Source organism: Solanum tuberosum, unplaced genomic scaffold (genome assembly GCF_000226075.1).
Source record: "Solanum tuberosum cultivar DM 1-3 516 R44 unplaced genomic scaffold, SolTub_3.0 scf00198, whole genome shotgun sequence".
Lineage (NCBI taxonomy): Eukaryota > Viridiplantae > Streptophyta > Magnoliopsida > Solanales > Solanaceae > Solanum > Solanum tuberosum.
Window position 1 is genome coordinate 86153 of NW_006239121.1, and position 15825 is coordinate 101977.

The 15825-nt window shown below is 35.9% G+C and overlaps 1 protein-coding gene across 2 annotated transcripts; it reads left to right on the plus strand.

Moving 5' to 3' along the window:
* Positions 1-1518: 1518 nt before the first annotated feature.
* Positions 1519-14675, plus strand: LOC102597761 (long chain base biosynthesis protein 1-like). 2 transcript variants are annotated; one of them, XR_001474411.1, is made up of 14 exons: positions 1519-1742; positions 3786-3909; positions 3999-4093; positions 4954-5045; positions 5862-5955; positions 6044-6116; positions 6219-6351; positions 12226-12400; positions 12909-13049; positions 13127-13222; positions 13377-13518; positions 13609-13736; positions 13844-14091; positions 14446-14675. XR_001474411.1 is itself a non-coding variant. In XM_006355239.2 (13 exons), exons 2-13 carry the CDS (start codon positions 3795-3797, stop codon positions 14018-14020), a joined length of 1461 nt encoding a protein of 486 aa, XP_006355301.1. In that variant the 5' UTR covers positions 1520-1742; positions 3786-3794; the 3' UTR covers positions 14021-14675. The 2 variants fall into 2 exon arrangements, 1 of the variants encoding a protein (XP_006355301.1); XM_006355239.2 differs by having other exon boundaries at positions 1520-1742; positions 13844-14675.
* Positions 14676-15825: the final 1150 nt, after the last annotated feature.

Sequence of the window (15825 nt, forward strand, 5' to 3'; positions counted from 1 at the left end):
TGAAAATTGAAAGCATATAAATAATAAATGGGCCCAAATGAGGTCAAACTTTTTTGGCTAATAAAGTAGTATGTAATTAATGGTGTTAAATTGTCCAATAATATAAATTTTAAAGGTACAACCATAAAAGAAAAATGTACAACACTATCAAGCACATATCATCCAACACTTGTCATGTGCTAAGTAGTAGATATTCCCACTTATTATATATAGTAATATATTATAAATTAGAATAATTAATAATTGACAAGAGAGAGTTGCTCAAATAATAAATATCACTCATTTTCAATTTTAAGATTATGAAATTTCAATCATCATACCACCTAAATTGAGATCTAGAGAGTATTAATCAAACCTCAAAAGTAAATATGAGTCATCAGGTCACTCTGGTGTGAAACTATGTAAGTTGATTTTCATTTTTTCTTGTTATTTTTAACATATATAAAAAAAGACATTTTTTTTGTATTTTATTTTAAATATTAATTATTTATTTATCAAATCATTTCCAAGACTTAATAAACATCAATTAAAGGGAGGGGGTCTGCATTTGTTTTATTGTTTGATTTCATATTATTCGATTTGAGTTTTTTGATTTTTCATTTTGAAAAAGTGTGACCTAATTCGAATCAAAATAAATTTGGTTTGATTTGATTTTTTTCTCTTATCAATTTGACTTTTTTCGATTCGGTCATTTAGTTATGTCAATAATAATAACATAATCAAATTTATATTTGTAATTTGCAAAAACAAAATATATATACAAGGAGAAGTATTAATATTGAATCTCTTAAATATACTTTCTAATATACATCACAAATTTTTTTTTTTAATTTTTTGGATAAACACAAATATAACTGAAAACACAATACTTAAAAGTATAACAATTATACATGTCGAAACATAAAATATAAATAAATCATAATAAAAGACAATAACTAAAAAAAGACGAAAGTGATTACCTACAACTTAATTCTAAACCAAAATATTATATATGTAATTAGTATATATATAAATAATTTGATCTTTTTGGTTTTTATTTTTCTATATTTCAAAATCAAACCAAAAAAACAAATCAAAAACCAATTCAAATTAGAATTTGGTTCAATTTGATTTGATTTTTCAGTTTAATCCAAATGACACATAGCCTAATTAAAGGTAAATATTATGATAAAATATACATATCTGTCATTATTTTAATTTTCAAGACCTGCAAAATACTAAATAGATAAGTAAAAATAAACGGACTTAGTATATAAAAAAAAGAAAAGAGATGTCATGACACAAAACTGAAAGAGAGAATATCTCTAAACTCGAATTATTAATTTCATGTTCGAATTATTGATGGTCTTAAACACAATCCTTAACTTAACTAACAGAACTTAAAAATACATTCATTATTTAAATTTAACTTATTAAGTAGAGAAATATTTTTAGAGCACGAGTAAACTAATAATTTATGTCAAAATTGAAACAATGACATGCTCAAGTTGCGAAATTGCCACCACCTTTGACCAGCGTTTGATTGTTGAAGCTTTTGTTTGTTTCTCTCATAAAATGTTTGCATTTTAGCGCCTCACACATTTCCCGGCAATTTCCACCTTCAACCAAAGCCGCCCTCTTCTTTCCTCATCTGGGTTTCTTGATTACAGAATTTTCGAAATTCCATTTCACCCTAGTAAGGATCCGCTTTCAGAGATTTTCAATATTTCAGGATCTCATCTGCCCTGCTTCTTAAATCTTAGGTAACAACTTTTACCAACTCGTATTCTTTTGAATGAGAGTGAGTTCTTGAATAATGGGTACTAAAAAGATTTAAATGGGTACTTTATGCATAAAAAAAGAAGTTTTTTTGAGAACAGCATAATGGGTATTAATATCTGATCAAGATCTCAGTTTGGGGTTTATTAATCTTTTTTTTAATTGATGAATGTACATTGAAGGATCCGCTTAGTGCATAATCATTAATGAGTTAGTAGATTAATTCAAGAGGCTACTGAATGGGAAGTGGATCAATCAATCAGCAGTACTTGTAAAAAAAAATCATTTTTTTGTTAAAGCTTATGTTTTCTGGCACTTTAGCTTATTTTAGGTGATTTACTTTTATGTAATGCATATGTGTATCACCATGTTTTAGTGGTTTAGTTTTATCCACAAGCAGGAGGATGTTGCTTGTCAATCTTTATGCTTCTTGCCAATATAATTGGAATAATCACACTAATAGTTGCATTGATAGTTATCTTCAGTCTCATATGATGGACCGAATTTTTTTATTTGTTATGTGAATGTGCAGATTATCAGTTTGTTTAGTTTATGGGCAGTGGTCCAACCTAGTTAATTTCGTTATTCTGTGTTCAATGATTTGATTGTTTCGTTGTCATGCTTAAGTAATAATAATAAGACTTTCATAATTGTGCAGGATATTGAATACAATGAAAACCATGTAATACAAGAATTTTTGTACTCTACATATAAAAAGTTGAAAGAGCACAAACTAATATATTTTGAGTACTTCAATGTTTGAATGATAAAGTATAGTCCTCTTGTAAAATTAGTATTGATATTGTTATCTTAGATATGACGCGTTCGCTGGATTCAAATATCATGAAATACTCAAGTTGATATTAGGCAAGATCTCTCAAAGAATGGATGAGAGTGAGAAGTTATTAAAAACAGGAAGATTTGCAATAAAAGATTTCTGTGTAAATGATTGACGTCTCAAAAAAGAAGAAGAAGAAGATATTTGTGTAAATGATTCACTAATCCTAAAAAAGAAACGAGAAGACCCTTCGGGGTGGCCCAGTGGTTTGGGCTTGGGACTTCCATGTTGGAGGTCTCAAGTTCGAAACCCCTTGCCAGCGAAAGCAAGGGGTTTGCCTTCTGGGTCGAGCTCATCGCACCGGGCTTGCTTAGTGCGGGTTACCTCTCTTATGTGGTTTGCGAGCTATTGCATAGGAGCGGGGGTTTTACCCTGTGCGCACCCAAAGGGTAGTGGCTGCGGGGTTTCCTTGTCATAAAAAAAAAAAGAAACGAGAAGAACCTTCGGGGTGGCCCAGTGGGTTGGGCTTGGGACTTCCATGTTGGAGGTCTCAAGTTCGAAACCCCTTGCCAGCGAAAGCAAGGGGTTTGCCTTCTGGGTCGAGCTCATCGCACCGGGCTTGCGTAGTGCGGGTTACCTCTCTTATGTGGTTTGCGAGCTATTGCATAGGAGCGGGGGTTTTACCCTGTGCGCACCCAAAGGGTAGTGGCTGCGGGTTTCCCTTCTCATAAAAAAAAAAAAGAAACGAGAAGACCCTTCGGGGTGGCCCAGTGGGTTGGGCTTGGGACTTCCATGTTGGAGGTCTCAAGTTCGAAACCCCTTGCCAGCGAAAGCAAGGGGTTTGCCTTCTGGGTCGAGCTCATCGCACCGGGCTTGCTTAGTGCGGGTTACCTCTCTTATGTGGTTTGCGAGCTATTGCATAGGAGCGGGGGTTTTACCATGTGCGCACCCAAAGGGTAGTGGCTGCGGGTTTCCCTTGTCATAAAAAAAAAAAAGAAACGAGAAGATCTCATGTGTAAATGACAATCATTGTTATAATTTGTGCTATATATTCTTTGTGCTATATTATTGAATATCCTCTTCCTAAGAGTATTTCTCTTTTCTAATCACCTGCATCACCAACTTGTTCATTTGGTTTAAATTTTTATCGCCTGGGCATGACAACGTATTGAGAATGTGGTAAAAACCATTAAATCATCCTGATTTTTCTTATGTGGGTAAGTTTTTCACCGTCGTCTGTATTTTCCAGGTTTAGATAATGGATTCAACAGTGTCAATACTTGCAAATGTAGTGGGAGCTACATCTGATTGGGTGAGATCAGTTTTTGAATTTCAATTCGCAAGAGCTGTGATATTTGAGGTCAACATTGGAGGTAGTCTCTTCATTCTTTGGATGGTAATCATCTCTTTGTTTTAAGATTCTATGTTGTGCATTAGATATATTTTGTTGTTTTTCCTGTAGGACATCTGTTTGTGGAAGGTCTTCTCCTGGTAGTCATCCTTTTCCTACTGTCTCAGAAGAGTTACAAACCACCTAAAAGACCATTGACGAAGAAGGTTAGTCATAGATCTGCATTTTCAAATGTCAATGACCCTGTGGATATTTCATCTTCATAATTGTTTAAGATTACTATGCTCTCTTAATTTGTATTCATTCTTGGTTATAGTTCTATATCGGTGTCAACTGAGGATTAACTTTACTGGGTTGGCGTTTAACTAAGATGGTGTTATTTATTCTAGAAATTATTACTCATTTCTAAATATATATTGGGAAAGGCAAAAGAAAGGATTTCTCGTCTTGAACAATTCTACCGCACCTACAACATTGATGTGTATTAATTTGCTGGATATAAATCTCCTGTGGCTGATTTTTTTTTGAGGCTAGGTGTTTACACTGAGTGATGCACTGAACTACTGTCAAATCTTGACGTTATAACCATAGAAATCAGTAAAGGTTGTAGAATAACTTGTAAAATGTATCAAACTATATCGTTTGCATGTAAGTATATCGTTTCCTTGCACTTCTGCTAATCGTAATGTGTAGCTCTCTAAAGTAGCTTCAATACGTGATGCTGGTATAAGTTTCACAGTTATACATCAATTGGCATTTAGGCTCAAGACAGGAGCATGCATGCTCCAGAATCATCTATGTTCAAGATATGCATAAGGAGTCCTTTCAATTTACCAATCAAAACAAGGAGTCCTTTCAATTTTGTTTAAGCATCCTTTCCTTTTGTGTGTGTTTCACATGAAAATCCCTTTAGATTTATTCCATATGCATCAAAATGAGAGTCAGTAAAATCATGCTGCGTCCCCTGCCCCAACCTCTTGTCTGTAATGAAAGCAAAGACAAAAAATGCAAAGAAAAATTTCCTTCACACTTCAACCGGGCTGATGAACGCGTTTAAGATTTTCAGGAAATTGATGAATTATGTGAAGAATGGGCCCCAGAACCACTTATCCCTTCCATCACTGATGAGATGAAACGTGAACCTCCAGTTTTAGAAAGGTGGGAATGCTGTTTCTCTTTCCTTCATTTAAACACTGATGGTTGTATTTTGTTCAGCCTTATAAAGAAAAGTTGCATTTTATTCAGATGATTTCAGTCAGGTTACTCTTTCTTTTATTCAACTGTGTGCACTTGGAGAATTAGAAATTTCAAATAGACCGATATGACAGAAAAGACAACTCTAAAAGGCTTTACATTCTCTTTAGTGATATTTTTCTGTTCTCTGCATCGCTCATCCCAGTTTTACATCATTTAAAAAGTAAATAATATTTAGAGCTCCAGTTTTAGTATTTTCTTGGGTTTTATTCTTGTACTAAATGATTATTAGATGGCCATAAGGATAAAAACAATTAAAACTGTTGTGCTGTGATCTTGCTTGCTAGATTCAGCTGTTATTTGATAAGTAAAGGTTATTCTATCCATGCAACAGCATTGAGATGGTGCTGAATATGTGTTGCAAAAAGCTTAGCTGCCTCTACAAATATAGGGAATCAAGGAACTCCAATATGGTATCAGTATCATATACATTTAGTGTGTTACACCAAAATGCAAAAAATATGAATAGTAGTTTTCAGAGGTCTTATCTAGAGTTGACTTAGTGCAATGGCTAAAATATGCTAAGCACAAGCTATAAACAGTTTCTTTATGTTATGAGCTGATAAGTAATGTTAGTAAGCTCCATTGAAGCAGCAATTATTGTTAGAAGAGCTTTTCTTCTACCTATTGTTCAAGATCATGATTTTAGATGTTCCAGTTATCAAACTTGTTGGAATGAATAGCTTGATGTATTGCTTCTCATATCTTGTGTTTGTCCAGTGCTGCAGGGCCTCATACTATAGTTAATGGGAAAGACGTAGTGAACTTTACCTCAGCAAACTACCTTGGATTATTAGGAAGCCAAGAATTACTAGTAAGGTTTTCTTTATTATTTAGCTAGCTGTGATGTTGTTTTAGTTCTTTGGTAGAACAGAACATTCACACCTAATGTTGAATGGCAGGAGACTTGTACTACAGCTCTAGAGAAGTATGGTGTAGGTTCTTGTGGTCCCCGGGGATTCTATGGCACAATTGGTATAATTTGATCATTTGTATCTATGTACTATTCTATAGTTCCATTGCACTCCTCCTTCATTCTCATAAAAAATCAACTTATTATTTTTACATTTCATGCAGATGTCCACCTTGATTGTGAGGCCAGAATAGCAAAGTTTCTGGGAACTCCAGATTCGATACTGTATTCTTATGGACTTTCTACGATGTTCAGTGCAATTCCAGCATTTTGCAAAAAGGGTGATGTTGTTATTGCGTGAGTATTTACATTCTTTAGTTATTGCTTCATCTGTAGTCCAAGGTTTTAGTTTGAACATACAATGAAGATATTGAAATGACATTGATTTTTCTGAACAAAAGTACCAAAGGCACAAATGTGGGCTATGCATACAAGATCAGGGGCATATTAGATCAGTTTCCATGTCTTTTTCCCTACACATGTTCTGCTTTCTCGTCATCCCTCCATTTTGCCTTGTCAATATTTTTTTTATTTTCTTGGTATTTATTTATGTAGGAGATTACATTATCTTCTTCTTCTTTTTTGTGAAAATTAACAAGTTGATTCCTATATGAGGTTTGAGGGGAAATGAAATAGGAGGACCTTCTGCTTATTCTATTTTTATGTCCTTAATTGTTGTTATTTTTTGAGAAGGTAAGTAACTTGTATATTGAAAATGAGAAATTACCTAGCACCGAGCGGGTGCTAAGTCATGACCAGTATCAGGAAACCTTTCATACAAAAACAAAAAGGACTTCTGCTGTGAAAGACCTACATTTGCAGGGAACCCTTGAAGCCAACATACTATCTTCATTCTTTACATCCTGTAGATTACACCAAAAAGCAACAAGCGATAAACAGTTGATTTAAGCTGCTGTACTCTAACCGACTCTCCTTCAAAACATCTGGCATTTTGTTCCTTCCATATACTCCAGCACATTCAGGGCAGGTAGTGCTCCAATCTTCTCAGGTGGTTGCTGCTACCTCTGGAGTCCCAACAGTGCAATAGCTCTTTGATAATGAGTGGCATCACATCGGAAATTCTAAAAAGATAAAAAAGAGAGTCCACAACTGACCAGCCACTGGGCAATGAATAAAAGGTGGCTGCTGGCTTCTGCATTCCACTCGACTCTTACAGATGAAGCACCTGCTGCTAATAATAACTCTTTTCTGTAGATTGTATGTGTTAGGCATGCATCGTGAGACAACAACCACATGAAGCAGTTAATTTTTAACGAGCTAGACTTCCAGATTCGTTTCCATGGCCATTTGATAGAGCCAATTCACCCACATTAAGGACCTCGCAACATTACCAGTCCAGCACTGTGAGACAAGAGAACCTGCAGTGTTAGTAAAAGAATGGAGATCCTGAAACTTGGTCATTAATGGAGAATGCGTCATCCATGTTCTTGCCAAAATCTCGTTTTCCTTCCATTGCGTAACTTGATCTTAAAATTTTGAGAAAGGGGCTCTTTGTATTTCTGGATACTTTTACATCCCATGAGAAGTAGTAGTTATAGAATGTGTTCTATGACTAACTAAGGAAAGATATATAATTACAATAAAATAAAATATTCTATTCTATTATCCTACAATTAACTTAGGATATCTCCTAGAATCAAGCTAATCAATCCATACCCCTTCAAGTTAGTGTAGAGATTCATGCCCAACTTGATAACTAAAGTATGAAAAATTCTTTTGTTGAGACCTTTTGTAAGCATATCCGCTAGTTGTTTTTCTGACGGTACATGAAGCAAACTCAAGGTACCATTAGTAACCTTTTCTTTTACGAAGTGTCGATCTATTATAACATGTTTTGTTCGGTCATGTTGACCAAGATTATAAGCTATAATGACTGCGGCTTTGTAGTGGAAGTACAAGGAAAGATCCTCCTTTTTTCAGGCAACTCAATTCTTCCAATACTTATATAGCCAAAGAAGTTCACAAACGCCTTGGGCCATAGCTCTATATTCTGCGTTTGCACTAGATTTGGCAACTCACTTGGGTTCCTACTTCTCCAAGTACTTAAGTTCCTTCCTAAGAGTGTTTAATAACCGAATGTAGATCTTTTGTCATCTATAGATCTAGTCCAATCTGTGTATGTAAAGGCTTTTATCTAGAGGTTACATTGTTTGGAGAAAGCAAACGTTTCCTTGGATGAAATTTTATATACCGCAAAATGTGAAAGGCAACTTGCATATGTGAATCTCGGGTTCATGCATAAATTGACTTACCAAGTAGACTAGATAGACTGTGTCTGGTTTAGTGTGAGAGAGATAAATGAGCCTTTAACCAACCTCTGATATCTCTCCTTATCAACTCACTCTCCAACCCCTGTCGTAATTTGTAATTGTTTTCAATTGCTGTTGCACCTTATCATACCAGTTTGTTTCAAGAGATGCAAAGTATACTTCCTTTGAGAGATTCCTCTTTTTGATTTAGCACTCTTCAATCAGGTCATCTCATCTTTGTCATTTCATGTCATTACTATCTTTTTGATGTTTTATGAAAAGGTATGATCAACATTGCTTTGTTGGTATCAAAGGAGATCACCACATAGCATATCTGTCAAACCAAGCTCTAGGGGATTGCTTTAGTCCGTCTAAGAATTTCTTCTGTCCGCACACCTTTCTTTGAGTTTGTTCAGTATCAAATCCGACAGGAATCACCATATACGCCTCTTCTATTAAGTTTCTATGAAAAAACACATTCTTCACATCAAACTGTTGGAAGTACTAGTCAAGACTGGATGCGCAAGACAACATTCTTGGTGTTCATTTTAGTAACGGGGACAATATCTTCTGATAATCCACTCCATAAGTTTGAGCGAATCCCTTAGCCACCAATCATTTGGATATTTCTATCGAGCCTTCAACTTTATGTTTCATAATGAAGACCCATTTGCAGCTAATCAATGTCTTGTCTGGTATTGAAGTGACAAGTTCTCAAGTCTCATATTTTGATAAAAATATTCATTTCTTTAATCATAGTTTGCTTTCCGCTTCAAGCTTCACAAACTTTGTCGCTTTTTTTTGCACCTTTTCTATTATAAAAACACATCATAGAGGTAATATCAACTACTTGGAATTAAGTTTTAGTTGTTGACACTTAAATTAAGTTCAGTATTTGACAGGGATTTTGGTTGGTTAATGAAATGTATGTTATCGTAGAATAAATATGACATTTAGAGAACCTCTATTTCTATAGAATCCTTTTTAGTAAAACCAGTGAACTAGATGGCCTCGGCCATGGAATCTGGGATGGAAGACTTATCGTATCTCTCCAAATCTGGAAAACTTTTTCCAGCCTTCATAAAATAAGGGGTGGGTTTGGCTTGAACTAGGCTCAAACAGATTGAACGGTCCTAACTCCTAACTATGCCATGTATTCATTATTCAATACAAAATCTGAAAAGCGGCAGGGATGACGAAAGACGGCCCTTTCACTTTTAATTGGAATGAACTGGGCTCGAGTAGAGGGGGGGTGGAATCAGAGGACTCTATGAAATTGATCCAACTTATTTGAATTGAGACATTGTTGATCGTTAAATATTTTCTCATGTTTAGCCATTAATAAGCCCTTAGTTTTCTATTGTGCCATGTTACAAAAGATGGATCTTGCAAACGAGGACGCTGAATAATCAATAGCTTTCACACTGCTACATATAATAAGATTGACTGAAATTGGAGAAGTTTGGGGTAAAATGATAAGAGCTATACTCCCAAGATAGAACCCTTCTTACACATCCATCCTATATTTAACCATTTTAGTGTGTATCAGATATACCATACTAGAATTTTTACTGTCAAAGTGGATATCAATTATGAATACATGTTTAATAAACCTTTATTCAATGAAACTAGGTTGCAGTGGCTAATTAGGAGCTTTTGGGGCCATCTCTTTCCATTTCTTGAAAAATTATTTTTTGAGAAAGTTAACATTTTTTATAGACAAAATACACCAATAGTGTATTCTAGTAGTAGTTACATCTGGAGTTTACAGTAAGCAAAGCCAAAGAAATCTACCACCTATATCCCTCCTAAACTATCTAGAAACTGAGTAATATCCTCCACCTTTTTGGGGAGTACATAGTTACACAAAAAAAAGAAGGTTATAAGACAATTCAACTTCAAACTTTGGAAAGGGATGCTCTTGTTTTCAAAACATCTTTGGTTCCTTTCCCTCCATATTGTCCACCAGATGCAAACAGGGACAATCTTCCATCTCTCTTTGTGGCCGGACATATTTCCTTCTCTATTCCAGCATGTTAGAGCTTCGGAGGTATGCCTTGGCATGGACCAACTGATACCCCTTAAGTTAAAAAACACCTGCCACAGTTTCTCTGTCACTCTACAATGGATGAAGAGATGGTTTGTTGTCTCTATTTCTCTTTCACAAAAAAAACATCTGGAACATAATTGTCTTCCCCTTTTCATTAGATTGTCCTGAGTTAGTACTGCTTGTCTGGCTACTAACCAGGTGAAACAAGCCACCTTGTGAGGTACTTTAACTTTCCATATCATCTTCCAAGGCCATGGTAAGAGCATTGCAGCTGGCCTATCAAGGTGTCTGTAAGCTGTGTAGCTGATTTTACTGTGAATTTCCCATTATTGGCCCTCAACCAGTGTAGATTATCTTTATTAGGTTGAAAGTTGATGGCCTGCTCCAGAGTATTGTAGAAATCTGAAAAATTATTCCTAGTGCCTAAAGTCCCCGTTCCATAGAAATAGAGGTAGCACTGTGTGTGTCACCAAATGCCCATCAGTTACTCTCTACAATCCTTCTCCTTCTTCATTTCCTGAATGTCTATCTTATTACTCATCTTTTCTTTTCTCCCTCGGCATCTGGTATGTAGATATACGTTCTGTCATTCATCAACATACTGCTTGCTAGGACTTTTAAGGATATTATTGTGCTGTAACCTAAAATTTAGGGCGTTAACCTTTAGACTCGAGGGAATAATGTAATTTGGGAAGAATCTCTTGTTACTTTTTGGCTTGTCTCTCGGTATGGATAGAGGGAGTCAAAATATCTTGATGCTTGTATGCCTAGACAAAAACTTTTACTTCAACTAATTTTGTATGTTATCCCTCGGTGAACTTAGTCAAAACGTACGACTCTTTGATAATGATGCCGCACATCGTATTGATGCAGGGTGAGTGAAATGGAGGCTTGCAACTGGGGTTTTGTGTGATAAGAATGTGTTGCCAAGACTTAAAGGTAAGTTCTACGTAGTGGTGATTAGACCGACATTGTTGTACGAAGCATAAAGTTAGCTAGTCAAGAACACCTACGCTCGGAAGATGGAGGTAGCAGAGATGAGATTGCTCAAATGTATGTGTGGGCATACAAGGAAGGATATGATTAGGAACAAAGCTATACCGGGAAAAGTAGGAGTGGCCTCTGTGGTGGACAAGATGAGGGAAGCGAGATTGAGATGATTTGGGTTTGTGGAGAGGAGGTGCGCAGGTGCGTCAGTTAGGAGGTGTGAGAGGTTGACAGAAAGAGTTAGGAGAGATAAAAGTAGGCCATAAAAGAAAGGTAGGTGTAAGGTCTGTACATCCTATCTTCCCCAGACTCCCACTCCCCTTACACTGGGTATGTTGTTGTAAAGTGTTTTCTCATGAATTCACATAATCAATTACGTAGAAACAGAATTCAGCTACAAAATGGATTTTAGCTTATAAAGCTCTTCACGAGTGCACTTGTCGTGTTATATGTATTTATAGTCCATAGATTAGCTCGTTTCCTAAAAAAAATGGTAACAAGTCATTTTCTGTTCCTTCTATCTTTTTTTTGGAGGGGGGTTGGGGGGTTGTGGTAATGCACTTTCCCTCCTTTCAGTTTTTGCCGTTAGGCTGCGTCACCTAATGCACCTCCTCCTAAAACATTTGTGGTAATACACTTCCCCTCCTTTCAGTTTTTTCTTTTTAGGTTGCAACACCTAATGAACCTCAGTCCTAAAATGTTTACATTACTCCTTGAACTTAATTTTAGTTGAGTCAAAAGATTTATTACTGTCCCATTTGCTAATGTTGGTACTGATGTTAAAATAAATAATCCAGAGATTGCCACCTGTCATCAAATCTCACTATTATTGACATTGTTCTGCAATCTGCCTTTTTTCTGTAGGGATGAAGGTGTCCACTGGGGAATTCAAAATGGCCTTCAGCTCTCTAGAAGTACCATCATATATTTTAAGCATAACAATATGGAGTCCTTACGAAATACTTTGGAGAAAGTTACCCAAGAAAACAAGCAAGCTAGGAAGCTACGGCGATATATTGTTGTTGAAGCTGTGTATCAGGTATCAACTGTTTATGTTAATGTAACATACTGATATGAACAAGTAACTCTGATTTCTTTTGTTTGGCGGCATAGTGGTAGTTGAAACAAAAGTTGTTAGTGTAAGGAAATGGGAGAGGTTAACTCTAGGCATATGCAAATATTGAGCCTCATTCAAACTGGGCTGGAGAGGATGCAGAATATACCGAGTCCAATTATGGTGTTTGAAAATTTCTTTAAGTTAATTGGATAACTTGTGAGGATCCACGGTGTCCTAAATCATTTCCAAGGTTTTGTAAGGAAGTAAATCATCAAGGAGGATGGTTTAGGGTTACAAATTGTGATCTTGATGCCTTCTTATCATCAACAGAACATTTTATTAATGGGGATAAACAGCTTGTTGCTTCATTGTTCCGTAGCTGCCTGTTAAACTTCCTCACCGCACTTCTCTACTAAGGAAATTGTACTTTCAACTTCTCAAAAAAAATTGTACTTTGTAATGCCAGATATTATTTAACTGTAATTTGCAGAATTCTGGCAAAATAGCTCCATTAGATGAAATCATCAAGCTGAAGGAAAAATATCGATTCCGCGTGTTGTTGGATGAGAGCAATTCCATTGGTGTGCTTGGCAGTTCTGGTAGAGGTCTAACTGAACATTGTAAAGTTCCGGTATGCTCATCACATTATTTGGTCAATTTAACTTTGTATCTCTGTGTGCACCCTCTTATGGAATTATCCAAATGTAGTCTGACAAGATAGATATAATAACTGCGGCAATGGGACATGCATTGGCCACAGAAGGTGGGTTTTGCACAGGGAATGCTAGAGTCATTGATCACCAGGTACTAAGGTGTACTCTATCCACCGGTTTTGAGTAGTACTAGTTTATCTTCAGGCCCTGATAATTCCATTTTCATGATTTTCATTTCTTGCACTTGTATCTCTTGTATTTTCCACCCATCTTTTGTTAATGGTTTATTTTTCTTGCATTGACAGCGTCTCAGTAGTTCTGGTTATGTCTTCTCTGCTTCACTGCCTCCTTACTTAGCAAGTGCTACAATAAAGGCTATTGATATCGTTGAAGAAAAACCTGAACTTCTTGTCAAACTAAGACAAAATATTGCTATGTTGACTAAAGGTTTTTGTCCCTAATCGATTGCCTTCCTCTTCTTCCTTATCCCCATTATGGGAGTCTGAAGAAACATTTTTTTTTTTTGTATAACTGCAGGTCTGTCAGATATAAAAGGCTTAGAGATAGTCAGTGATCCGCTCTCCCCCATTATATTCCTTGCATTAAAGCAGTCGACTGGTTCTTCAAAGGGTGATTTACAAGTGCTTGAAGATATAGCTGATCATGTAAGTTATTAGCCTAATGCTCATTTCTTTGCCATCTGTAAATTCGAACTCATCATCTAGAGTTACCTCACGAGTTTGTTTTTGTGCACCCATCTAATCCTCTGCAGGTCTTGAAGGAAGATGGTGTCTTCATTGTGACTTCAAAGAGATCAACTCTTGATAAATGTAAGCTGCCAGTTGGAATTAGATTATTTGTCTCAGCAGCTCATTCAGAATCCGATCTGGTGAAAGCCAGCGAATCATTGAAAAGAGCAACAGCATCACTATTGCCAGCTCACGATTGATAGAAGGATTTCACTGCTTTGCTCTTCGAAGATGCCACTGTGTCAAAGGAGCCAAAATGTCACTCATGGAGGTTCCAACCTTCATCTATATTGCATTTGTTTTACCCTTTGCTGGTCTTTCGATTTTCCAAATCAAAGCTATCAAGGATCTAAACGTTCTTGAGATTGCACGGCCACAGTTGTTGGTTGAGGCGAAATCTTCTTCCACAGAAATAGGCTCACAAGTTTTACTTTTGTGAACTAACAATCTAGATTGATTTTATACTTTGGATCTACTATACGGGTGCTCACAAAACTTGCTAATATTATACTTGCCAATACAATCAAGATATGAAAGTGATGGCTATTCAAAAAAAATATTTTTTCCTACTTTTAATACAAGTACTAATTTGATTTGATCTTAGTATACAATCGCTTTATTACAGGGTGAAAACTATAGTACTCTAGAAGATCCAGAAGAGATATCACTTTCATATCTTGGCTTATTGGCAAGTGACATAATATTAGCAGTGAAAATAGTGAAGGATCATGTATAGAGTTGTTACTGGAAGATAAATTAATGATAGTCATATCAAGATCAAATATGTAGATGATACCCCTGCAATTATGTTCATAACTTTACAAGCTCATATGTATTTAAATTTTTTTTTGATGACTCTAGTGTTTGTGCCATGTACTCTCTCGGTTCACTTTTACTTGTCACAGTTTGATTTGACAAACTCATTAAGAAAATAATTAATGATATATGTATTTTACCAAACTATTTCCAATTAAATGATGTCTTAGAAAATGATTTGGATAATAAATATTTATTGCTGAGGATAAAACATGAAAAAAGTTATTGTCTTTTCTTGATATGTCAAAAGTGACGAATAAAAATGAAAATATATTTTAGAAATAAGAGAAGTAAAAATGAACAGAGTGGGAGTATTAAGTAATTTTGTTTTGATTAGACAGATGAGAAGGATTAGGTAATTTTCCCAAGGTCAGGCTATTTTCTTCTTCGAAATAAGCTTACTTTGTTAATTATTCCACCTAGTGATTCTCTAATGCCCTAGGATCAAAAAGAGTTTATATGGTGGATTATGGATTAGAACCCTAGAGTTCATGAAAACTATGAGTTGACGTAATTAGTGTATATTTTACTTATAAGTTGTTAATTATCAATTCTTAGGATGAAATTGATGTTCAAATACATGATAATAATGTTTTGGAGACCTAGAGTTCAATAAAAGTCGAATCCTAACATAAAAATTGTTTTAATGAGTTAATGGAGTAGAAACTTCATGAATCGGGCTAATGTGATCACTGCAAGAGTAGAAAAAGATGAATAATCATTGGGTAATATGTTAGACCTTGAGAAAATATAGAATTAAGTGGGCTGGAATTCTGGTGAAATAACTTGCTTGATCAAATTTTTCAGTTGAGGTATGTCATGATTTTTTTGGAGTTATACTTTCATTGAAAACTTGTATGTGTTCAAGTCCAATGTGAACTTACACCCAAGATTGTCATTAAGGGGTGTCAATGATTCTAGTAAAACATAAAATTATGAGACAAGTAAGATTAGAATACACAACCTAAAGGAATTTTCCCAACGCCTTAACCACTAGACTAGGGCTGGCAGGGGGACCGGGTCGGCCCGCGATCGGTTCGAGAACCGGTTCGCCGGACCCGGTCCCGTAACTTCTCGCGGGTTGGGAGGGATGCGGGATAGGGGACCGGTTAGGGGCCGGTTCACCCTTTGGTCCCGGTCGAACCGGCCCGGTCCCGGCCCGTCTGAACCGGCCGATTTCGCGGGATCC